Source organism: Aythya marila (genome assembly GCF_965140915.1).
Source record: "Aythya marila genome assembly, chromosome: 1".
Taxonomy (NCBI): domain Eukaryota; kingdom Metazoa; phylum Chordata; class Aves; order Anseriformes; family Anatidae; genus Aythya; species Aythya marila.
Window position 1 is genome coordinate 6,392,608 of NC_139042.1, and position 24,503 is coordinate 6,417,110.

Sequence of the window (24,503 nt, forward strand, 5' to 3'; positions counted from 1 at the left end):
CGAGTGTCAGTAGCACACGGCTATGACAGTGACACATAGATATTTAGGACTGGCTACATGTTTAAACATATGCACCAGTGCTTTTCAGTTGCTGATGATCAATTGGGTGTTAGATTTACTTCCCCAGGCAGAATGCTCAAGAATTAAAATGAACTTTTCATTCACCATGGATCTTGAGAGCTGAGAGCCACTTCAGGACGTGTTGCCCTTGAGTACTGTGTTTCTGTTGCAGAGCACCCCAGCCCACATAAAGCCAGGGCAGCGTTCGTAACTGAGTCAGTTCTGTTTCATTCTGAATAAAGGATTTGTGGGAAGCAAGAGAAAACATTTATGGCTTTGTATGGAAAATAATAAATGCATAAAACCCTAGGCAGAAATTTTAAATTGGGAAAGGCTGCAGAGCTTTCAAAAGGCTAGTTTATCCCAGGCTTTTCAGAGCTGTAGAATGGCTCAAGAACCCTTCCCCATCCTCTGCTCCACACCCTGGGATTGTGAATGTGCATTTCCTACAACACTGCAAGTCATATTCTGTTCCCAGCTTGCCTCACCCTCTTTTCATGTCTGTTGGCTAGTGAGCTTGTTGGTGTGAGACTATTAGAGAGGTTGTATGGGCACCACCTTGGGGGATTTTGAAGACCAGGCTGGATAACAGCCTGAATAATGTTCTCTGACTTCACTGCTGACTCCGGTTTGAGCAAGAGGTTGGAATGAAGATCTCCTGGAGTCTTTTCCACCCTGACTTCTCCTGGAAGCCTAGCACTGTATCAGCTCCCAGAGAGGAAGGGAGGCAACCACTCCATGGCCCCACTGATCTCCCTTGGAGGCTTGGGGCAGGAGCAGAGGGGATCCCCCCACAGCTGTAGAGCAGAAAACAAACATCCTCTAAATCTGTTGAGCCTGGGGCCACTGTGGCCACGTGGCTGCAGAATGCTTGGGATGGAGTAGGGGAACTGGCTGTTTGGCCTCCCCTTCTCCCCATGCTTGTTTTACCATCTACAGGGCTCAGAGCAGTGAGGACTGTGATACCCCACATAAAAGAAAATTATCTGTTTCTTTCTGTTGAGAAAGCTCGGGAAATGGTCAGGACTCCAACGTTGATTGTGCTAAATAGCAATGAAATTTGCCATGCACAGGAGAAGGGAAAGCTATAACAAAAGCTTCTGCCTGAGACTCTCATGGGCCTGAGGCCAGTTGCAGAGCTGCTGCTGTTAAGGCTGCTGCAGTTGGGAGGGGCAGAATTGCTAATTTGTTGATCTTTAAATTAACACCAGCACTCATGGGCTTCTGGTTCAGCCTGGGAACTGCATTAAAATTCTCAGCAACTGAGGTATACAAAACTTCATGCCTTCTGAAATTTGTATTAACTTCTTTTCATGGCTAAAGCAGGATTTATTCTGACATTTCATTTGTAGTATAGCTCCTGACTACAAATCCAGGATCTGCTAGATTAGAGGTTTCTCATTTTTTATTTTCTGTGTACCACAGAAACAGTCCTAATAAAGAGGCTGTCTCATGGGTTTTTCCCTTCTAGCATATAATTACTCACATAACTTTTATCCCAGTGGTGACCTATTAACTAACCAGTTGTGATGCACAGCAACCTCACTGGAACAGGGCTCAAGTGGTATAAATGAGCTCTGACCATAGAAACATAATTTCATAACTACAGCGATTGCCCTCTTGGAAGACAAGTAATCAAGAAAGTATTTAATGTATTCGTAACTTGTTTGGGTGCAATATAGGACCTGAAAACAGGAAAGAGAACATAACCCCATGTAAAAGACTGCCAATTTGGTACCATTAGCAAGTACTCTGTAGTACACAATTTAAGATACATTAAGCGTAAATAAATCTTTCTCCACATTTGTGAGAGGATGTGTGTGCTTTTGTGTTCTCAGTGTAGGTGCATAGAGCCCTAATTAGTCACAGGGTAAATTCTGCAAAATGCTGACATTCCTAATACTTTGCTAACAGTCTGGTAGATGTCTTCTTTCTCAGTGTCTACACCAAAGCTTGGAGACCTAGTATTTATTATTTTTTTCCCCCCTTCATTTCCATTGTTTGAGTTGGAGATAATAATGAAGCTTTTTTTTTTTTTTTTTTTTTTTTCTATTATTTTCCCTTTAAAGAATCAGTATCTCTATACAATATTTGCTCAACAATAGTTGGGTTTCAAAATAATTTATGAATTATTTTAAAAAGGAGGTGTCATGAAAAATATAAAAATCATAGAATCCTTCCTATTAAATTTTACAGAAGCTTGCTTTTACAAAATATTCATTTCAGCTGGATGTTACAGGCTCTGCTTCTAAATATAACTGCCTAATTAAGCCCTATGCTTTGGTTATCCAAGTGGAAGTATCTGGATGCAGTAAAGTTTTTAATGCCAGAAATGAGCATTAAATTGTCCAGTCTAAATTACTGCATTGTAAAGACCATCACATTTTACCCACTCACCTTGTATTGCTTGGTTTTGTATGATTTAAAAATAGACACCCTGGTAAAATTAGAGGAGAAGGAAGCAGTCACCTAGGTAAGTGGCTCTCACATGGTGGTCCGCAGAGCCACTGCTATCACAGTGGGGAATAGTTGTTATTCTTTCTACATTATGGTTTCCTGAGAGTCAGAGCTCATCAGAGAATATTTTTGGCCATCTAAATCAACTACAAAAGCAACGATAAACCATCTCTTTTCACCCCAGATGGCTGCTTCTGAACTTGTTTGTTTTTTGGGTCAAGTCTTTCTATAGTGGATTTCAGTTGTGATCATATGGACAGATAACATGAAGGCTGGAAGAGCAGAGGAAAAAAAATAAAACTAAGCAGCGATATGACCTGCAGAAATTAGAGCAGAAGGAGTTGTTGCTAATGAAGGGGAAAGCTGTGCCAAGGATTTGAAAATCTTATGTTTAGGCAAATAAAATGAATGGTAGAAGTATCTACTTGGAGGAAGAAAATGGAGCCACTAAACTTGATCTTTGGGTTAGGGATGGGGTGTTAATGAAAATAAGGGCTTGCATTCTCAGGAGAATTTCTGGATTCACTGAATCAGTCAACTCTTCATATAGTGCATCCCTGGCTTTGAGTAGTCATTGATAGATGTGACTTAGAAGCTTCAACCAAGAGCCCTGGCAACTAAAATGAGCCCATGGAAGAGTAGAGCTGTGGTCAATGTCCCCAGAAGTGTGGGTCTCTTCTGTCTGAAGCTAAAGGAGATTCTGCAGGTGGTAGTAGGTGGCAATATTTCAGGGATGCTGCAGCTTAATGTTGTGGTAAGGTTGGGCAATGCACAGGCAAATCCTGTGCTGTTAAATACTCCTTGGTGCATTTTATGGAGGGAGGTGACAGTGCACGATTTAAACACCCAAAATGGAGAAGGTCAGGTGAAAACTTCTGTGTACACTTACGGAGCCTGATTTTTACCAAACACACACACAAGTTGGGTTGCTTACACAGCCTCAATGTGTTCAAAACCTCCGTTTTTCATATAGGTGGTGAATAGGATCATGAATTCCCTGAGACCAACTCAGAGGAGTTACTTCAAGTAGAGGCATTTACAGATCATGTCCTCGGAGACCAATTTCAAAATATATTCCCATATGCCAATTTCTAGCATGATATGAAATTTTATAGCCAAGTCATTAGGTAATTATATGTATCGAAATGTTGCACACCTTACTAGATCAGTTTGAATCTACCGAGTAGAAGAGAACAAACTTTGACAAAAGCTTGACATCTAAATGTTAAAATGTCTTCCAATTTTATGTTTGACTGAATTCCCTTTTATTCTTGTCATGCCCAGAGCACAAGCATTGCTTTGGTTAGAACAATTTAACAGGTTAATTTGTTCTTGGGTGGAGGTGGTTAATTGGTTCTGACCTGAAGGATGTTTGAAAAGTTCCCTGATTCACATAATCTATAGTTTAATAGGCTTGTCTGGCTGTTTGGCTACTGGACTAAACCACAGCAGAGAGAACATGCAGGCTGAAATGCAGGCTGTAAACACAAATCAAGTTTGTTTTGCACACGTGTGGTTGCTCAGAGTGAGCTAAAGTTTTAGGCAAAGTCAGAAGTGCTCTGGAGACTTTCTCTTTAAGATATTACATCCTTCAAGACTTTACTAGCTGGGGGAGGGTTGGTTGCTCTCTGACCACATATCTGATTCACTATGGATTTTGTAACTTTGGTAGCAGTGACTTCATTTTGGCAAAATAATGTGTGTCATTTACTGAACCTCTTGCTGCTTTAGCAATCATGAGAATATTAGGGTTATAACCTGAGTAATTTATGGAAGAGAGGTGATTCTTAAATATCCTTTTATTTTCTTGGAAGGGCTTGCTTTATTGAAAACATATTTTAGCTCTGAGTGAGAATGAGAGATCCTCAGCAAAGCACCCGGGGGGACTGTGCTGTCCAGTGTGTTGAAAAGGTGAATTGTAACGTATGGGTGTCTAGACATTTCCTCTTGTTGCTGTCAACAGTCCAGTTGGCTGTATTTTTTTTTTTTTTTTTTTTTTTTTCCCAGTGAATAGGAGCATTGATTTTCCTCTCTCTTTGGCCAGAGCTTTCATTTTACATATCTCTCCCTTTCTGTGTCTCTTTCTCTCTCGCTCCCTCTTTCTTCCCCTCTCTTCCTCTATCTGTAAGAGAGGGAAGACTTTGAGAGCTGACAGCAAGCTTTCTAATTCAGAATGATTCATGTAAGACACCTGAAAGGCAAGCTCTGCACCAACATCACTGCAAGAAAGGTAGGGGCTTGGGGCTAAACAGTCTGTAAAGGTCTGAGCAAAGCGCACAGAACACAAAATAAATTGATTAAGTCTGCGAATCTGTCAAAGGTGCAGAAAAAGTTTGGGAAAGAACTCCAGGAGACTTTAAGCTCTGTTATTCAGTGTGCTTTTTTAAAAAATTAAACCTTTGATATATTTTTCATAAGTGAGAAAAAAAAAAAGGTGCCCCTCTCTAGCTTTCAATAATGTATATAATGGTGGTGGGTTTGTTTGTTTGTGATTTTCTTTTTTTTTTTTCTATTTCCACGGATAATAAATTAAAATTATATCACTGTTGCACTTCCCAGACCTGTGTGCATGTGTAAATGTGCAGTTCCCACCTTTTAACCTGACTGCTTATTTTCTGTTATACTTTCTGAAAGTTCGCCTTATCCAGCTGTTATTTATATTCACTTCCTGAATCTGAATGTGACCTAGTAATTCAGAGTGATTGTAGATGTGACGCATGAGCTATCGCACACACCTTAACGTTTCAATCATGCACTTCAAGCAATATGCATTTGCAGGAATTGTGCTCTTAATAAAAACCCGTACAACCGAAAGCAGTTGTTTTGGCAGAGAAGTGACAGCGCTGTGATAGATGGGCCCGATAGTTGTGTGTGTTGTGCTTGCTCGGAGTTAGTAGAAAAGAGGAGGGAGAGAGCGAGCGAGAGGGGGGAGAAAAAAAAAGACAGGGAAGGAGAGAGAGAGAGAGATTGAGAGAGAGCGAGAGACTTGGCAAAGGAAATCTTATGGGTATACTGAAACAGCAGATCAGAATTGTGAAACCAGAGCCAGGGCTGAAATGTGATGCTTTTGCTCTTTTGTGCTTGTTGTGGTTCTCATCTTCCCATGTAGAAGGCTGCATACCATTCAACAGAATATTTTGATCGCAGATTGAACAATGCAGCAATCAAGCCTGATAAGCCACCTGGAAGTTTTGCTTGAGACGATTTCTAATGGGTTTTCTGATCCCTCTGAGCATCATGACTGCCTTTAGCATTGTGGAGGAGGACTCGAGTTTCTTATGAGGGCCCCACTTGGAAAAGCAGGCTGTGCAGATTCAAGCCTCCGGTTCTGTTCATGCTGTTCAAAAGCCTTTCCTCACCCTTGCTGATTTGTTTTTATGATTTACATACACTCCTGTGGAGATTTACAGAATGGATTGTCTGTGCATTGTCACGACCAAGGTAGGACTGGAAACATTGCTGTAATGTATACATATTTTTCTGCTATTTTTCTATTCCTGTAATTAAATAGATTGAGCATGTACTGTGTCAGGTTGCAAGATAAAGTGATAAATAAGCTTTGCTTCAATGAGCATTTTGTTCTCTTTTTCTGTAGATTATGCAGTTTGCTTCTGTATCACTTCCTAAATGATATGTAATTTACTTATTTTTACTAGCTAAAAGAAAACGATTCCATATTTTATCTTAGCCTGTGCTTGTGTCTATTAATATCTCTAGCTACTGGAGCACTTTCAGAATACATGGTATCAGGCAGATATTTTCTTTGCTTATCAGCTAATTCTCTAAACTAAAGAATAAAAAAAAAAAAAAAATGAGGGCATTATATGGGTCCTAGCATTTTTAAAGAGGCCAATCAGATGTAGTTTAGATAGTCATGATGTTTCTGATTGGAGAGATGCAAGTTTCTTTTGGCTTATTGTGGCTTTTTGGGGGAAAAACGTAGCTTGCTTTGCATATCTGGGCCTGCAAAATAAAAATGCCTTGGTCCCAGTTCAGCACGCTTATACTGATGTTGGATCTAACCTGGTTATTTGGGAATGGTCCTTCTAAATAATTCCTTCCAAACGTGCATGTAAATAAATTTTTATCCACAAAATTTGTGTCAGGTTAAAGACTGTGGTTAAGGACACTGCCCAAATTAAAGATGTGGGATAGGGATAAGTTGAACAGTTCTTTGAGACATCCTCAAACTTAGCAAAGTAACCTAATATTAAACGGGAGGGAGATGATCAGTGAACTTCCTTTCTGTTGCTTCAGGACAGGCAGGTTATCACATATTTGTAAGCAGATTTGCACATGGTGATAGTATTTATAAGGAACGGTTAATGGGGTAAATAAGGACATTAGGGTTCAGCATGGCTGTTCTCTGTTTTGGATTATTTTTGATGAATTTCACAATTGCCACAAGACTTGCAACATGCCAAGGGTAGTGAGAACAGCTCAAGGTAACATAAATGATAAGGTGAAACAATGTTTAGTACAGCTGTCACTGCTGTTATATTTTTTGCGTGATGTACATGTAAAACAGGGGCCCCTGTTAGTGACATGGAAAAGGGCAGGAGGAGATACCCCAAGAACCCATTGACAGCAGTGAGTGGTGGTGGGTGGACACCACAGAGTACGGTGGACTTGCTGAAACAGATGCGAGCTGTCATTCCCCTCATGACAATGGAGAAACCCAGACGGGGAAAGAACAGGAGGTGAATGAGGCCACAGAAGGAGCATAAGGAGCATATGCTCCTTCTGTGGCCTCATTCACCTCCTGTTCTTTTTTGTTCTTTCTGGGCCTTTCCAGGTCTTTCTGGTTCCTGCAAACTGTGATGGATCTAAGACAGCATCTCCAATCTGCCTTGGAGCAGAGCAGAGGCTCCTATAAGTGCCCCTTGGTATCAGTGATACCAGTGAAAAGCACTCAGCAGCAATGGTGAAACACCACTGAGAAAAGCCTGGATGCAGGCTTGTGTTAAGCATCTGACTTATACTCCTTGATGTTTGTTTTTAATTGAAAATAAGCAAGAAGGTGGAAAAAGGAAGTTGCAATTAACCCTACTTCTGGGTCTCTGGTGGTGTGGTGTGGACCCATAGTTGCAACCATCCTTGGCCTTGAGAGTTTGGCAAAGAGGATTGGGGACAGGACAATGAGTCCTGTTAAGATCTTTTATTTATTTATTTATTTATTATTTTTCCTTTTTTTAATAACAGGAGATATGTCTCTATTTGTTTTATGAATTGACTCTGAATGTTTGCAATGAACAATTTCCCAGGGTCTTCTGATCAATAACAAATGTCGGCTTACCATCAACTCACTACCGTTGCTGCTCTGAGCAGGAATCCCAGCTCCAACCATCCACAATATTTTTCCTCACAGCTTTTCAGTCTCATGGATTTGCTACTAAATGGCCAAAATGATTCTGAAAGTCAAGCGTATGAGCCTCAGATATTCAACTCCAGATATTCAGTCTTTGCTGCCAACTTTGGTGTTGGAATGAGATAGGATTGTCACTTGTAGGTCACCTGCTATTTGGATGCTTGTGGGAACACCATATTAACATATATAAATGATCTGAATAATAGCAAATATCTCGTTTCAGAACACTTTCGTATTACAAAGGCTTGAAGCCAAAGAAATTACAGCTGATTTCCTCATCTTGCTTTGGTGCCATATTTAAATAGCTGCACCAGTGACATTATATTATATTGATCCATAATCTGCTTTTACTTGCTTTATTGTGCATTAGAGTAACCCTATTTCCATTAAGCCTAAAAAATTTTTATAGCATCAGTTTATACAAGTTTTCAGCAGTATAATGACAGATTTTTTTTGTTTGTTTTTCAGACTATTTTAAATTTATTTTAAAATTTACTTCAATAAATATGAATTCTACAGAACAGCAGTCTGACTATTTTTGGCCTCAGATCTGTTAATTTTCCTTATTTAAATATCCATTTGTCTGATTTGTGCAAATACTTGCCATTCTCATTCTTGGAAAAGTGGATCTTAATGTCAAGAGGGAGTAAATACATCAGTTTTATTCTTCACATGTTATAAATAATAAAAAGGGAGTAAAAGATGAATGCTATTTAAACTGCAAAAGATGAACACTGTTTAAAAAGTTGACATTTGTAACACGTGGTCATTAAATTTACACTGGAATTTGCAGTATTTCCAGCCTGTAGAAAATGACATAAATGTTGTGGTGGGGTGAACATGCCCTTGTAGATCACACACAAGGGATTCAAAGATCCTGTTTTGAACTCTATAGATGTCATCTAATAAGATTAATTTCTGACGTACCTCCCCAAACCTTAAATCCTCCTGACATTATTTTTTTTCAGCCAAAATGTAGGCTATGATTAAGAAAGATATAAGATATTAATTTGTACAGATTCTTTCTCTCCATTTGGATTTCATGTTTCCATACATTTCTGCACCCAGGACTTTGGAAATGCTGACTCAGTCAAAGAGAACTTATGGGCTTCTAGTTTGTTTTAATTTATCATATTCCCAATGTAGATTCTTTCTTTTCCTGTTGCATAATGCACATTATTTTGTGGCAGTAGTTTATCATTTGCAGGAATTCAGTATAAATAAAAGTTCAGGTCAAGACTCCATCCCTGTCACCAGGAGGTTTTGGAAAGGAAGAACATTCCCACTGTGCTGCCCAACAGTCCGAGGCAACATGCTGTCCTTTCCCCTGGCTATCAGTTCTCTCATCCTTTAGTCCTTTGCAGTGTTATGAGTACAGCAGTAGCTGCAGTTGGTGAAAAATAGAATAGGTAGTTCTGTGTTGCCAGACAAGCTTCTCTGTAATACAGATTGTTTTGCTGAATCCCCCAGCTCTTGTTGTCAGGTGACTTAGAAAAGATGATCAGCTTTCAGTGACAAAAAAAAAAATAAAAAAATATATCTTTCTGGCCCTCATTTTTCCAAAGGAGATCTCAAAGATGGAAAGTCTTAAGGTTTAAAAATCAGAAAGCAAATGAAGAGAAATCAAAATGTATTTTTATTTTTTAAACCTCATGGGTCAGGTGTCAGGTTCAGGGTTTTTGATACTTGCAACTGGCAATCACAGCACCATAAAAAAAAGAGAATTAAATAATACCACAAGTTGCCATTCAGTCCTTTGTCACTAAAACCTTTGTAGATAAAAACCTCATATGTCAGAGATTTTAAAATTTCCCGGGCAATCTAGATTTGATTAAAACTCCAGATTTTAGTACCTGAATGTTTCTGTGTGTTGAGAAGAGCTTGCAAAGATGAAACCAGTGTACACTCATGACTAGATACTGTACAATGTACACATGACTAGATACCAAATAAAATAGCCCCAATTTATTCAGAAAACCCAAGCTGCTTGTTTGTTGCCTAACTCCTGAATTGTACCCCCTGACTTGTACACCAGGGAACTGGTTGCCTTCGGACCAAGCCTGAATACCTAATTTGACCTTGTTGGTTTTGTTAGCTACAAAAATTAATTTAATTCTGAAAAAATACTCTTCTGAGATTCTTGTTGCCAGCTTCCATGTAACTCCGTGGAGGTTTAAACTGCATTATGCAATGGACAGGTTCCATATTTTATTCAAGTGTGGCTGGCTTCTGTGGGACCAGAAAACTAAATGAAAAAGTGATTATTCATGTGAGTGGAAAAAAATGTATTTATTTACAGTTAATGAAAGACTTAGTACGTTGCATTAATTAAGAAGATTTTTTAATCTTTTTTTTTTTTTTTTTAAATTGTTTTAGTCTACAATATTTTCCTCTTCATGGCTGTCCTCCAAGCACCTTTTTTAAGAATTTAATTCAAGCATTTAAAAGAATGAAATAAGGATGGACGGTGAAAAAATATGTTTTGTGATGGCCCTAGGAAGAAGGGTCATACGGTTATGTTGCTAAGCCATACCAAGGATGAACATATTAAATTCTGACTGGCAATGTTGCCAGGAGCCAGCAACATCTGTCTATTCTATTTTCTTCTGCTCGTCTGGCAATATATTTAGAACCAGGGAGACCAACGTGTGCACTTAAGGCAAAACTGACAGATGTGTGAGCAGAAGTCTCAATACGAGCAATGGTCATGGAGAATAAGCCACTACTCTGAAGTATGGGATCAACGTCTAGCACAAACCTAGTGTATGAGTCTTCTGTAGGTCCCTTGTGTTCCACACATTCATCACTCCGCTTGGCAGCATGAAGCTAGCAGTAAAACAGAGAAAGGCTGTAAAATATGTACCTTATCATTTTGTTAGTACTAGCTTTCCCTTCCCTGTAGTCCCAACATAAAAGACAAGGCAAAATTCAGAACTCATCCTGCTCAACAGCAACACTGTAAATCTGACTGAGGAGTTGCTGTGGCTGGGCTTCTTGATTTTGAAACTGCCAGTCTGCATTCAGCATATCATTACAAATCCTTGTTGATAGCATTCCATGCTTTGAAAAGATAGATTTTGTGTCCCAGTAGGACACTGTGGATTCCCTAAGTAAGGGGGAAACTCTTGTTCAGCATTTAGCCAACACTATCCACTCCCAGTGCCAAACCAGTAGAATTAAGGGGTATTTTTGGAACTTGGCTGAAGGATGGAACAACATGGAGGTGGTACCGCAGGAGGGACCTCGCTGTTCCATGATCTCTAATTTAGAGCAGCAAAACTAGTCCCAAGATGCTCTCAGAAGGCCAGAATGGTAAATCAGATCAGATCATCTGCTGGAGGTGGAGAGCTGGTTCACATGTTACGTGCCAGCTGTTGGTCTCACTTTGCAGAGGTGAGTCAATACTGAGGTTAAGTTGGATTATTGATTATGGTGGCATAAATTTAATGCAAATAGAATATTTATTTATGCCAAAGTGCTTTTAAAACAGGTTTCTCTGAAGAAAAGAGGCCTTCTTCCCTCCCCCACTGCTCCCTCCCCATTATATTATGTTATCTAAATTCTATATAGGGATTAAAAAAGGTATATACTTAGTGAGGTTCAGCTTTTTCTATAGGACTTTCTGAGGGATCAGTTGTGTGTGTCTGGGAGGCTGTTTGTAGAGTCAGTCCCCAGATTAGGAAATGATAAAGCAAAGTATAAATACTCAGCTTGAAACAGTGCCTCAGGTGTTGTTATAATCTTACCAAAACCAGCAGAGCTGTAGAGTGCTGCATTACATGAGGATCTGATTTAAATTTAGCTGGATATGAAACAAAAAAATACCACATTTCTATGTGCCCGCATATTGTTAATAGTGCTAAATAGATCTGGGCAACATTTGTTGTTTTTTCTTTGCAAGACTTCAGGCTTTGAATCATTGCAGTTCCAAACCATAAATTGGGTAGCTAAGTTTTTTATGCTGAATTTCCAGGCTCTAACAAATCAGACACAAAGGATACATAATGATTTTCCCCCCAGAGATTCACATTTAGCTAAAATCAAAATCTTTTTTTTCTATAGTCATTATTAGGTACTGATGAGCACTTCAAACTGTGGTGTTTTCCTGACAGACCTTAAAAGTGTGATAGTGCTGAATCCATGCAATTTACATGTCATTTAGTAAACTCCACTCTTAAGTGGTGCTTGAGGACAGCTTTGATGACTGTGGGTTGGCTGCTGGTTAAACTGCACAGACTTAGAAGAGCAGGAAGACCCTTTTCATTGATTACCATTTATCTTAGCTGGAGAATATACTCGTAGATGTCTGACAGATGGGAAGTGTAACTGAGTATTTATTTAAAATCTTTATTTACCAATGGTAAATTTTGGAACAATTACTGTAAGCCGCTAGCTTTTGGATTTCAAACATTATGAATGTAAACTGATGAGACACGTGTTGTCTTTTCTAGAAAAAAAATCATTTTTTTTAGGGGGGAGTCTCAAGAAAATTACACAGAACAAGCCAATGTGCATTGCATATGCAATGTCTTGTAATTATATCTTGTCAAAAGCTCAACTTTTTTCTCCTTTATTCTTTAGAAATATGGTAATTGTCCCTTTTCCCTTGTAGTTAATTATAAATTTCAGTAAGAATTAAGTCTGTTAAATCTCTTCTTCCCCCTCTTCCCCCTCCCTTGGTCTCTATGGTAGCAGCAGGAATAGAATGGAATTACTTTGATCTTCATTTCTGAATGACATTTCGTTTCTTCTGAGCATTGACCTTGTTTAGTGCAACTGAAATTTTCAATAGATTTCATTAGATTATAATTTGCTGATCTCAGAGAGATGTCTTTATTGAGATTGGTTTTAACTATGAAAGAAGAAGGGTGATTTGTTTCATAAATCTATGAACAGCTCTATAAACGGAGAAAAGAAAATGTTCAATTAACTGCTCAGGCAGATATGGTTAGGGCTTAATATTACTGCACAGCAGTGGAGAGCTGCAAACGTAAGGAAAGGTAGAAGATACTGAGCAAGACAAAGAAAATTAGAAAGCCTGATCCTGCCTCAATAAATGATAACATTTCCTAATGATAGCAGAACTATATATCCTTAGCCAGCCCCTTCTCTAATATTCTGAGGGCCTGGCTGAAGGTGGGAAGATAATTTCCTAGTGCTGAGATGAGCTGCATTTTTAAGCATTTCAGATAGCTGGAGCTGACCAAATGGATTCTTTGCAATGTCCAGGAGACCATTAAAAGCAGAAAAGATGGGTCTCCTGGCATGCATCTGCAACATAAACAGGTATTTCTTCTGTGTTTTAATCTGTTTGCTACTACCATGCAAATTTCCTTCTGTCTCCCTTCACCTAATGTGAGACTTCTGAAAAATGAGAGGATGTGTGCAGTTAAGGAGAAGAAAATGGTTATTTATGAGTGAATCATTAGGTCAGGGGTATTGCCTAGTATATGATTATATTTTACCCAATCTGAGACCTCTAGCTGAGTTCTACAGTTTTCATTTCCCTGGAGAATCATCTGCATCAGAGAAGGCAATTTGTCAGGCTGTGTAGGAGTAGATAAATATCTTCCACTGAGTTTGACTTCAGCCAACTCTTTTGTTACTGGAGACCTCACTCAAGGACTTGTATGTAACTTGCAAATCATATTCTTGGATGTTCTAGTGGATACAAAGGAAATCTTACCTGTGATCAGATGACTCTGATCACCAATATCTTCTCTGAGGTAGAGTTTGAAGTCAGATCTTAAAGAGTGTTGCAGTTCAGAAAGCCCTGAAAAAATGTTGAACAGATAAAATATACCTAAATATCCTCTCTGTCTTTTGTCACATCTTTCAGCTGACCTAAGACCTGTCTCCAAATGTGTCTCTGGCCACAATCATGTTAGGCAATATTTGGCCTTCAAAATTTGGTATTGATGGTACATGTAATCTCTCCCTGCTTGTGGGACAGTGGCAATAATCTATCTATACATGCTCTTTTTGTCCCCCATACTCTCCCAGAAACTGCTACAGTTGATCCATGTAACGTCCACATCCTTGAAACCTTCCCCAGAGCTTGCTAATGTGCAAATGCATCTCTGTCACCAGCAACCTCTGCAGTGCAGTGCCACAAAACTCTCACCTTTACCCCTTTTTGATTCAATATTTCCATGCAGAAAAGTCAGAGGGACTTTTCCAGGCAGTAACACTACTGCTCTGCATTATATCAATGTATACGCAAGATACATCATACTGATGTTTCTAAGCAGTGCTAATAGTAGTCAGTTATTTCAACACTTGGCTGAGATAAGCATGTAGGAAAGAAGTTTGCTTAAGGCTGCATGCTAGGAAGGTAAATGTTTGGCTCAAAGACTTTGAAGGTCTTGAAGCCTTGGTTTTGGCTTTTGAATTTGGTACTTTTTCTTTGTTACCTATGTGGTCTGAATTTCTGGATGCTTGATAAACCTGTCGTTTGGGGAATTACATGTAACAGTGCCTCTAGAGAAGGGATTGCACTAGCTGAATGGGGGTTAACATCTCTGTCTGGCTTTGGTCATCACTTCGTTGCTTCCTGACGGTTTTATTGCTATGCAATTTATCAAGGATTTAGAGCATCAACCCAGGAAAAGAAAGAAAAAAAAAAAAAAGCGACTGATGCAGAATTCAGCAATGAGAATGGATTTATCTTTTTGTGTCCCCAAGTCTCTTTATACAAAAATTACACAAGCTGAAGATCTTACTGCATATTTTGAAAGCTCTGATTGCATGGAACTGTGATAAAGCCTATGCCTGGATAACTCTGTCTGTCACTATGACAGAGTTGTCTCAAGGGTGAAGTAGTGCAGGAGGCCAAGTATCCTCAAAGAAAAGGAGTAAAAGAAGAGTCTGGAAATCACTCATTTGTAAGCTATGGAGAAGCAGTGTCTGTTTCCATTTCAGATGGAGAACTCTTTTATTGGAACATATTTTCCACAATAGCAAAGCAAGACACATTTCTTTTGCATAAAAATATTAGTAAACATGAAAAGCATATTACTGTACTCTGAAGATTGGCTGAAAAAAGATGATTTCCAATGATGGATTTTCACCTCTTTTTTGATTTTTAACTTTCTGATGTAATGGTGGACCAGAGTTTATAGTCCTTACTACACTATAGTCCTTGCTATACTATTATAGTCCTCACTAAATTCCTAAACTGGTGAAAATATTAGCAATAATAATCAAATGGAGTTAGTCCCTTTTGCAGCTTGCAAATATTTCCCAATGTCTTTATTCCCACACTTACTTGTATTACCTGTGCTTGCAGAATACCTTATGTAGTGTTGATCTTTTGGGTAAATTGTTCCTTAGCTGGTGTCAGTAAGGTACAACATGTTGGAGCTTGTGGCTGATTAAAAAAAAAAAAAAAAGTAAGATTGAACACTTTTATGCACCTTATTTTTCAACCTTATTTATCAGCCTTATTTCATGTTTAAACTGGGTGAGGGTGGAAGATACAAAAAGTATGAAAAGCATTGTTTTTAAACAAAATCCAAAAAGTATTGACCATTCAAATAGGAAATCAGCAGTAATTTAAAAAAGATGAAAAAATAAAATTTTGGAGGGGATAAATGCTCTGTCCTAGCCCTTGAGCTACACGCATTTCTCAGACAATTCCAGTGCAATGTCACGTTATTAGGACAATAATTCAAATATCCAGCTCTGAAGGGCCAAGTCCTGCAGTCACCCTGCTCAGCACAAGGCTGGAAAACTGGGAGCTACTGCCTTCAAGCAATTCTCATTACCTCTGTCCCTCTGGCCTTTGAATATGAAGCATATGTCGTGTGACTTGGGGTCTTGGGACAATTTGGGAGTGAATCTCAAAGTCAGGAATATTTACAGAGTGTTGCTCCCCCCTGCTGTGAGGTCCTGGCCTTTTATTTTGCAGATGTGTCCTCTTTAAGAACGTGAGGAGTCTTTTTAAGTAGTTTACTGACAATCATTTTATATACCTGGTTACTAGAGTTTGTAAGATGAGACTTTTCAATCAGAAAAATGTTTCCTGTCCAAAGCAAATTATTAATTTTCTTACCTTTATCTTGGCCTGGATTAGACTGAAGACTTTTCAGTTGTTAAAAAAAGAAAGAAAAATAATTCACAATAATTTATGCAGGCTTTTGATCAAAATTTATTAATAGTTTTATTATTTCAATAGGATTACTTAGTTTGCTGTAGCATTCATCCCTTCGTTACAGGAGATAACACCCACCCACAGGATAATGCTGCCATGATACCAATGACTTTTTCAAATCCTTTTAAACAAGACTTTCTAAACTTTCATCTAAAAGTACAATGCTTCTTGCTTACTAGCTATGCCTTTTTGCATATTTCTGAAGTTGTCTAAGTGCAAATACAAAAGTTTTTAAGGTTTGGGGAATACAAAGCTGAAACTGATATGCGCAGTTTTTGCAATACTTTACAAATGTTCACTTTTTAGAGATAAAGAAGAAAGCACTACTAGGCTTGGCTAGTTAATGTTCTCAAATCAGGCTCATAATTGAAAATAGGGTGAAGTCTCATCACTCCTGTGTGCAGAGGTTGCTCTCCTTTGCTCTCAGCATGAGGAAAAGAAAGGTGTATTGTAATTGCTTGCAATATACCTGTCTTAAAGGAAAATAAAAAAGAAGTGATTTTTTTTTTTTTCCTTCTTGTTATGTCCAACTTCAGGAACACACATAATTAGAGGAGTCCTCCAATTCAAGCAGCTAAATAATAGTTTGACTCTTATGTGAAATGCTGAGAGTAATGGTGGCAGACACTAGAATTTATTCTGAACTTTTCTTCAGGGACTCTGACCCAATCTGCTGTGCAATTTGTTCTGATGGGCTCCAAACTTTTGCGAAAATGTAATTGAATCACTGCAAATGCAAGGGAAATTACAGGAAGATCAGCCTGGAGGCCTGATGGTAGCATCTTGCACTGCCATGTGGAACATTAGACTTCAAATTAACCCCTCACTCTTTTGGTTCTGTTAAGTTTCAGGGAACTGCAGGAGTCCTGCACTTTTTTCCTCCTCTTTGTCCTCCAGGGGTCAATCTGGGGAACAGTCAGTGTGTTCTGCTCAGCAAAGTAACACACACCCTGAGAATTTGGGACAGATTTTCTCCTGCTGCAAAATAGCTCTGGGGTTGTTCAGGCTGCAGCTATCACTGCTTCAAAGGCTGCATGATGCAAAAATGCAGCCTGTCATGAAATGGGGAAAAAAAAGCTGATTTTTACCTGATGCTTAAAGCTCTGCTGTTGTTCCCTGAATCCTCCAGTGTGGAGGAAAACCAGATGGCAGGTGCTTGGGGTTCAGAGTGGATGAAGGTTGCATTCACCCACACAACTTTGAAGTTCAAGGCAAAATTAATGGGTCAACCCCAAGGCCTTTTGTGATCCAGTGAGATCTTATATAATGGTGGAAAAATGACTTTGTGAGGTCTAATGGGCACTGGCAAACTCCTAGATGCTCCATCTGGAATGGAACCCATCGTGCCTGTTGCAGCACGTACTGTGTTGTGCATAATGCCATTTTCACTTATTTGCAGCAGAGCCATGGCAGATGCCCATCCCACAAATGCTCAGTCGAAACACCTGCCTGGATACCCATTCAGCACTCTACCGTAAGTTTGAGCCTTTTAATCCAAAGCTTTGAGAGACTGAATGGTAAGTCTCTGTGTTTGGAGCAGCCCTGTCAGGTAAAATTTCAATCCTAAGTGCATTTGAGAAAGAACAGAAATGAGTCCTGATGCCAGACCAAACTCCTTGGGAAGTCTGAGCTGTTGAAATGTTGGGTATGGGCTTAGCGGGGCTTCTTCAAAAGTTCATGCTCTTTGGAAATTTAATTAGTTCCATGTGGAGCAACGGGGAAGGCGTGGTATGGTTGGTGACGGTGTCCAGCTCAGAGGGAGTGTGGAGTTACTGCTGATTGCTCCAACTGTGCTCCAGCTGCGTGTGATGACTAGCCGCCTGCTAGTTTTGCCCTGTCGTGGACACAGTTTTGTGGGAATTCATTCATAAGCTCCTGCAGGGTCTGCCAGAAACAACTGATGTTTAAAGCACCAGCCTGTCCCCAGGCTCAGGTGATGACACAAGGAAAGGGAGATGCAGCTTTTCTTTTCCACATTCTCATGAAAGAAAGAAAGACTGGCAATTCTAAGTGCTTCTGGACTAGTAAGTGGGAAAGTTAACCCGATGTAGGTAACCTTGGGGGTGGTGGGCAGCGAGTAAAATTTAGTCTGCTGGATTTGTAGGAGATGACCTTTGTAAATGCTTTCTGCCTTCTGCCAATTAGATGACTTCAGTGAGATTTGTTTTTAACCATCAAGGATATGGTAATATTTGAAGAGAAAAAAAGAAACTGCGGTCAAGCTGACACTGCATTGATTTATATCTTGTCTGAATATGCATAGTAGATAGAGCCAAATCCTTGGATGCTGGAAGTTAGAGTAGAGGGCTGTCTAATAGAGCTATGATGATTTATCTCAGCTGAGGGGTTGGCAGGAGTTAGCTGACATTTTCTTTGGCTCTGGACCACAGCGTGATGTTGGTTCTCAGCTATCAACTTATCACCTTTTATGAGTAGATGAGCGAGAAACAAATTCCAGTTTTTGCCCTCCCTCAGTCTCTACCTAATCTTGCAAGTCATTGCAAACCCCGTGTTTTTGGTTGTACTTATGTTATGTTAAAATAATGATATCACTGTTGATCTATATATGAAAATAGACTCACTTAAGTGTATTGATTGAATCATTGAGCTAAATAGACTTTTACTGAGGATCCAGGGCAGTGACTAATTTGTAGGTCTTCCTAATTACTACTTCACATCCTCAGAGGATTCGGATTGACTTGGCAATGTGGCCTGGTTGTTTTAGTTTGTATTAAGAGGGCTGTGACATGAGCCCAAGTGTGGCAGCATGATGCTTTCAGAAATGGAAGTACACTGGGCATTTGATAACAAAAGTAATTAGGTCAGGAGCAGCTGCAATCAGTGATTTTCGTTAACACCAAAAACTGACTTTTCTGATAGTGACTTTAAATGCTTTTGTAAGTAAAATAATTTTTATTGCCAACTAGGTGTTTTTTAGAGTATTTATTTCTTAAACCATCAAAAATAAAGTAATTTAGATTTATTCTTTGGTTGTTTTGTTACACCAGAAATGTGTGCATGCATAGGTAATTTTGATAGACCTGCTATCTTGCATATTTGTGTATTATCACAAAAAATGGTAAACTGAGGATCAAGCTTTGTTGTCTTTGTTAACATTAGAAGAAGTCTAAGATCGGAATAACTCCAAGCAGTGCTATTTTTAAGCTGCTATAATGGGGAAAACAAAAACAAGAAACAACTCACTATTAGAATACAGTTCAACCATTCACTTGATTGCTATTTATCTTTTTTACTATTTTTTAATGTAGAATACAACACATGGTCCTTGAAGCAATTGCCTGCTTGGAGGTTGCTTCCACCTGTATTTATTTTGAATGATGAATGGAGTGAAGGAGCTCAGCAATAACCCGCAAAGAATGTGTAGTTCACAAGTCACTTTTTTTTTGTTTGTTTTTCATCAAACAGATTTCTGTGTGGCCAAACAGATTTTTCTGCCTACCTTATTTGTATCAGACATTTGTAAACATTTCTTACCATGTTGCAGTGGTTTTATTTTCTTGGGAGTCTAATGCAAACAATTGGAGAAAATGAAATCAGATTTCTCTTAGGTGGTGTTTTTCACCATATGATTTAAAAAATGGTTTTTATCTGCCTTGCTTTTATCTGAGAAGAATGTCTGTGAAGTGTCAGCATTCTAATAGGAAGCCACTTAATGAAATTAATTTTTCCAGTGATGAAACAGAGCATATTAGCTGCTATGGATGGATGGTGGAATCCAAAAAAGAGCTAGATTCTGGCCAGTTGTGACAACTCCTTGTGATGCCTACAGTGTGTGTTTGGATGCCTCTCAAGAGCAGTGTAGGAAGCTCTCAAATAAAGAATGTTAAGCAGAATGGTAGAAAGGGTATCCTCTTTCATCAGTTTTGCTGGCTGCATCACCCCTGATGTCATGAGTATGGGTGAGGTTTTTCTCTCCTTTTTCAGCAGTTTTTATAAAAAGCACTGTGTCCTCTCAGGAGTGCCTTTGCCATCTAGTGTAAGAACCAGGACATCCAGCAGCATTGCTGTTATGTAACAGTCTGACTCTTTTGCAGTCCCTAATTTGCCTTTTTTTTTTTTTTTTTTTTTTTTTTTTTTTTAATAATTTGCTGGTATTCTTGCAATTAAGGTTCTCAGATCTGTTTGGCAACTCACCATCTGCAAAAGAGGGCATAAGTGAACACTGGCTTTCTGTGTCTTCACAAGGTCCTTAATTAGATTTATTTTAAGTCTGAGAGTTTTAATCAAGGGAATTACCTAAGGGTGGCTTTGTCTGCTCTTGCACTTTTAGTTATGTCTTCCAAAGGATTCGTAGTGTTTGATTATAAAATACTCCAAAAGGAGTTTCACTGCATTGCTGTTAAGCATACTAAACCTTCCTGTTGTTGGAGTAGTTTGCTAGCTAGATTTATTGTGCTAAGATAATGAAGGATCGCAGGCTGCACCTGTGTTGCAAAAAATACTTGTGGTTGTCTTTTCTTCCCGCCCTGTTGACAGGATTTCTTGAGCTCAGTGTTCAGCACATTCACCTTCCGTTACCCTGCAGCATTAATAGATTTCTCTTACTTTTTTTTTTTTTTTTTTTTTTTTTTTCCCCACTGCAGAGCTCACTGGCCTACCATATCCCCTTCCACCATAATAGCCCCTTTTGGGGTGTCATCTGCCACTAAACAACGGCAGGAGAGAGTAATAAAGGGTATCTGGGGTACAAAGGACAATGGTTTTGGTGCATGCCCTAAGTCACTGCTTTGCAGAGCCTCATTTGGCGCTTGCTGTCCCCTCAGTGTGCAGGAGAAAGGGACACTGACTTGGAGGATTTGGGAACGGGTGCAAGGGTCCTCACATCACATTGCATGCTGTGATATCTCATGGGCTGCTGCTTTATGTAAGTGCTGCACTGGGGGAATTTAGCACATGTTTTGGCTGCCAGCCTGCATGGCAGCTGAGCCCGAAGTCTTTCTGACCTCCCCACACCTAGATCCATAGCACAAGGAGAGCAAAAGTCACTCCTTTCAGAGCCCCGCATACATGTGTAGGATATTATTGTTCTGTTTATGTAGGATAGATCAGCTCAGAGGGGATAAAGTTACTGGGCTTTGTCTTTTCCCAGTTTATTTGGAACACTGGAGTGATAGTAATGCGCTAATGCCCTGCACAATATCTGATTTTAGCCTGATCTGGGAGTCAGCCTGTAAACATTTCTGGTTCAAACTGATCAAGGGTTTTGCATTCTTACTTCACAGCAGTTATTTTAAAGAACCTCATACTTCTGGAAGATGCCTGTATGTTAGTTCTGGTGGTTGTGCTCTACGTAAAGAATGTTCTGACACTGTTGTACAATGGAGCCAGGCGGGAACATATTGAAACATGCATATTCTGTTTTGTTTTAAGGCTCTGAGTCTGGAAGAATCATTTCTGAAATCAATCTTGCTCTCTTTAAACACAAAACAAATAAATGGCTCTGTTTGGCCAGGCTCGGCTCTCTCCCAGGACTTCGCGTTATGCCTTGTAACCGTGTCCCTTCCGCTCCTGTGTGGATGTGCTCTATAAAATAAATAAATAGCTCTGCACTCCAGAAAGTGCCTTTTGCAGGGTCTCTCTCTCTCTCTCTCTCTCTCTCTCTCTCTCTCTCTCCCTGAGCTTTAAGTCTTTTTCTGTTAAAACCCATTTGGCTAATAAATTCCGTAGACAATCCGGGTGGTGGGGAATGTTTTTTTGTGGTTAATATGTGAAATACTTGAAAACTGAGCTGTTAATACAATGCTCTGTTCTCCTGTCTTTCACCTCTGTGCTGATAGTAATGGAAAATTTTGAGTGTTAAAACCCAGCTTTGGTTTTAGAGGAGGTATTAAAGCAATACCATGCATGTTTCTGCTAGGTCACGGTATTCCTGCAGCTCTTCATCATTCCTAGGACTCCTGCACCCCTCCTTGCCTGGTGCTGAAGGTGCTTTGCTTTCCACCTCTTCACCGTTTACAGACTGTGCATGCTGCACTGCTGCGAGGCTGTCACCTATTGCCAGCTACTAAGCCGCTTTTAAAATCACCACTTAAATCCCTCTTCACCTTGCCTAGATTTGAATCTTCCTTCTCGTTTGCACACCCCACCTTTCCCTAGGGAAAAGGATGCTGTTCCGCTTGCTGGGGGCTGTAGCTGGCAGTGGGGAAGAGTCTGGATGTGTCTGTTGTAATCTGATTCATGGATTCAGTGGGGAAAGTTCCAGCTAAAGTAAGGTGGTGTCGGATTAGCAGCAAACCACAGCACATCCCAGCAGGACAGCGAATGCTTCATGCTTGGGTAGATAGAGGTAGAAGCTAGCAGTGTATGTGTTAACAGAAGGGAATGGCTCAGGAGCAAAATTTGAGAGAAACAGGGCAAAATGAACCTTTTACTCCTCTAGCTCATCAAGGATTAGAGAGAAAAAAGAAAGGGAAAGAAGATTTTTAAAAGAGGTAATGGCTCCTTGACAATAAAATATATATACTTAATTTATGTGGCCCTTCCTCAAGTTTCAGCTAATGTGATCCCAGTGGAACGAGGGAGGGGTTTCACAATTGCAAAACAAGCTCAGAAACCCTTTAGGTGAGGTGATAAATCAGTTAAAAAAAAACGTATGGTACACATTAAGCTGTACAAAACCATTATCTGCAGATTGACCCACATAGTTGCTTGACTTCATCATCAGGAAACATTTCACATGACTTATTTATAATGAGTAGTCTCATTAAGCACACATTATGTGTAGGATATTTGCTGTCTTTATTGCTTTATTTGTTTTATGGGAAGCATCAGGATGTTGCTACAGCACCTCCAGTCACACAAGTGCAACAGTGTATAAATGAGAACAAAATATTTATAATTTGAAATTTTCTTTAAACTAAACCTTGGTATTAATCTTTGTGATAGCAATTATTGAAAGGTAAACTTTTTTGTTGTTGTTGTTTATTTGGTTGGTTTTATTTAGTTTTAGCTATGTAAAGTTTGTGCAGCTCATGAGGTTTATGAGCAGAAAGTATTAAACAAATCTGAATATTCTTTTAGGCACAATTTTAAAATACTGCTTTAAGATCTGTTTTATCCAGGCAATGTTTTGGCAGTGTCACTAAAGCTTAAAAACAGTGTGCATATCCAAATTGCATGGTATTTATTATTTTTATTCCCAGATGTAAAGTACAATCGGAGTATAGTTTTTCTGATAACATATACATAGCTTAAGGGTTATATCCCAGGGGTGTTGCTACCCTCAAGCCATGTTTTCCTGACATGAGAAATTCCATGCTAAGGTCAAACACAAGTGTTTCAAGTATTCTGCATTTATGGAGATATATACAAGAACAAACTTAGCTCCACTCTTTGTTTACACCCTATGATAACCCACAAATATGATTAATATGACTGCCTAGAAGCATTTCTAGTCCCCAGCTAAGTGAACTAAAGTGTTTTCATTATTTTTCTCTTAGATGTGCTACAGCATATGAGGAGGCAGTGATTTAATTTTTCAAGGAAATCAAAAATATGCATTGTATATATTAAGAAATGACGTGTACTTAACCAGGGGGTGAAATGTGGCTCAAGAGGAGCAGTGAGGCTGTGACTCTTGGGTCAGTAACTTTTGCCCCAATGATATCTGGAAACTGCACCTTAGCATTGTGCCTGGCACTTTAAAAATTTATAGAAGAAACATGTGGCTGAAGCAGTTATGGAAGACAAAGGGCAGGGCCTTGTTTGGCAACATTTTATAGAGACGGTGAAAGTGGAATTCATCTGTCCAGGTTCATGTCAATGGAGAGCTATAAACACTTTCGAGGTGTAGTTCATCTTTACACTGTTTGTTAGAGTATGAACTGGGCTGTTGAAGGGTGTACTTCTCTTGATTAATGGTAAAGGAGACATAGATGACCATCTCCAATACAGGTGTCTGAACCCATGACAGGGGACTTTCTCAGTGCTGGCAAAGTGATGACCTACACCAGAGACTCAGCTAAGAGACTTTCCTTCTAGGCTACCCCAATATATGTTTATTATAGATGTCCTTTTATAAGCGTGTGGAACTGCCACTGACTTCCATGCAAAATACAAATGAATACAGGTTTGCATGAGGACATAGCCTTAGCCATAGACGTATTACAGCATCTCACATAACCTTGTATTATACCAGACACCTTTTTCCTTAATGTCATGAAAAATACACAATCTATTTAACCATCATAGATTGCATATTTTAGTGGCATTTTCATCTGTACCTTTAAATTGCAAGTCTTGTTATTCATTCAATACATACTGTGTAATTCCACTTACAGGGCTATAGAAACTTAAAGGTCTCTCCTTACCACATAAATGGATATGAATAGCCACTTTAGTGAACATGTTCTACAAAGGTTTATTCCCAAAAAGTTCTGAATGTCTCCTGCAAAGTGCTTGGGGGTGTGTCCCTTCAGCTCTGTTAGTAATGCTTTTATGACACTA

At 39.2% G+C, this 24,503-nt stretch overlaps 1 protein-coding gene across 2 annotated transcripts in view; it reads left to right on the forward strand.

The window, feature by feature from the left end:
• The window catches only part of DLG2 (discs large MAGUK scaffold protein 2), a gene marked incomplete at its 5' end in the record, with an annotated part of 1,037,476 nt that overhangs the window by 150,123 nt on the left and 862,850 nt on the right, over positions 1–24,503 (forward strand). The window contains 3 exons of one of the 2 annotated variants that reach the window (XM_082764780.1): positions 4,375–4,747; positions 5,665–5,958; positions 17,437–17,511. In XM_082764780.1, the coding sequence (XP_082620906.1) occupies positions 5,929–5,958; positions 17,437–17,511 (105 nt within the window). Of the gene's footprint in view, positions 1–4,374; positions 4,748–5,664; positions 5,959–17,436; positions 17,512–24,503 lie in introns of those variants that run through there. The other variant, XM_082764777.1, reaches the window with a different exon arrangement.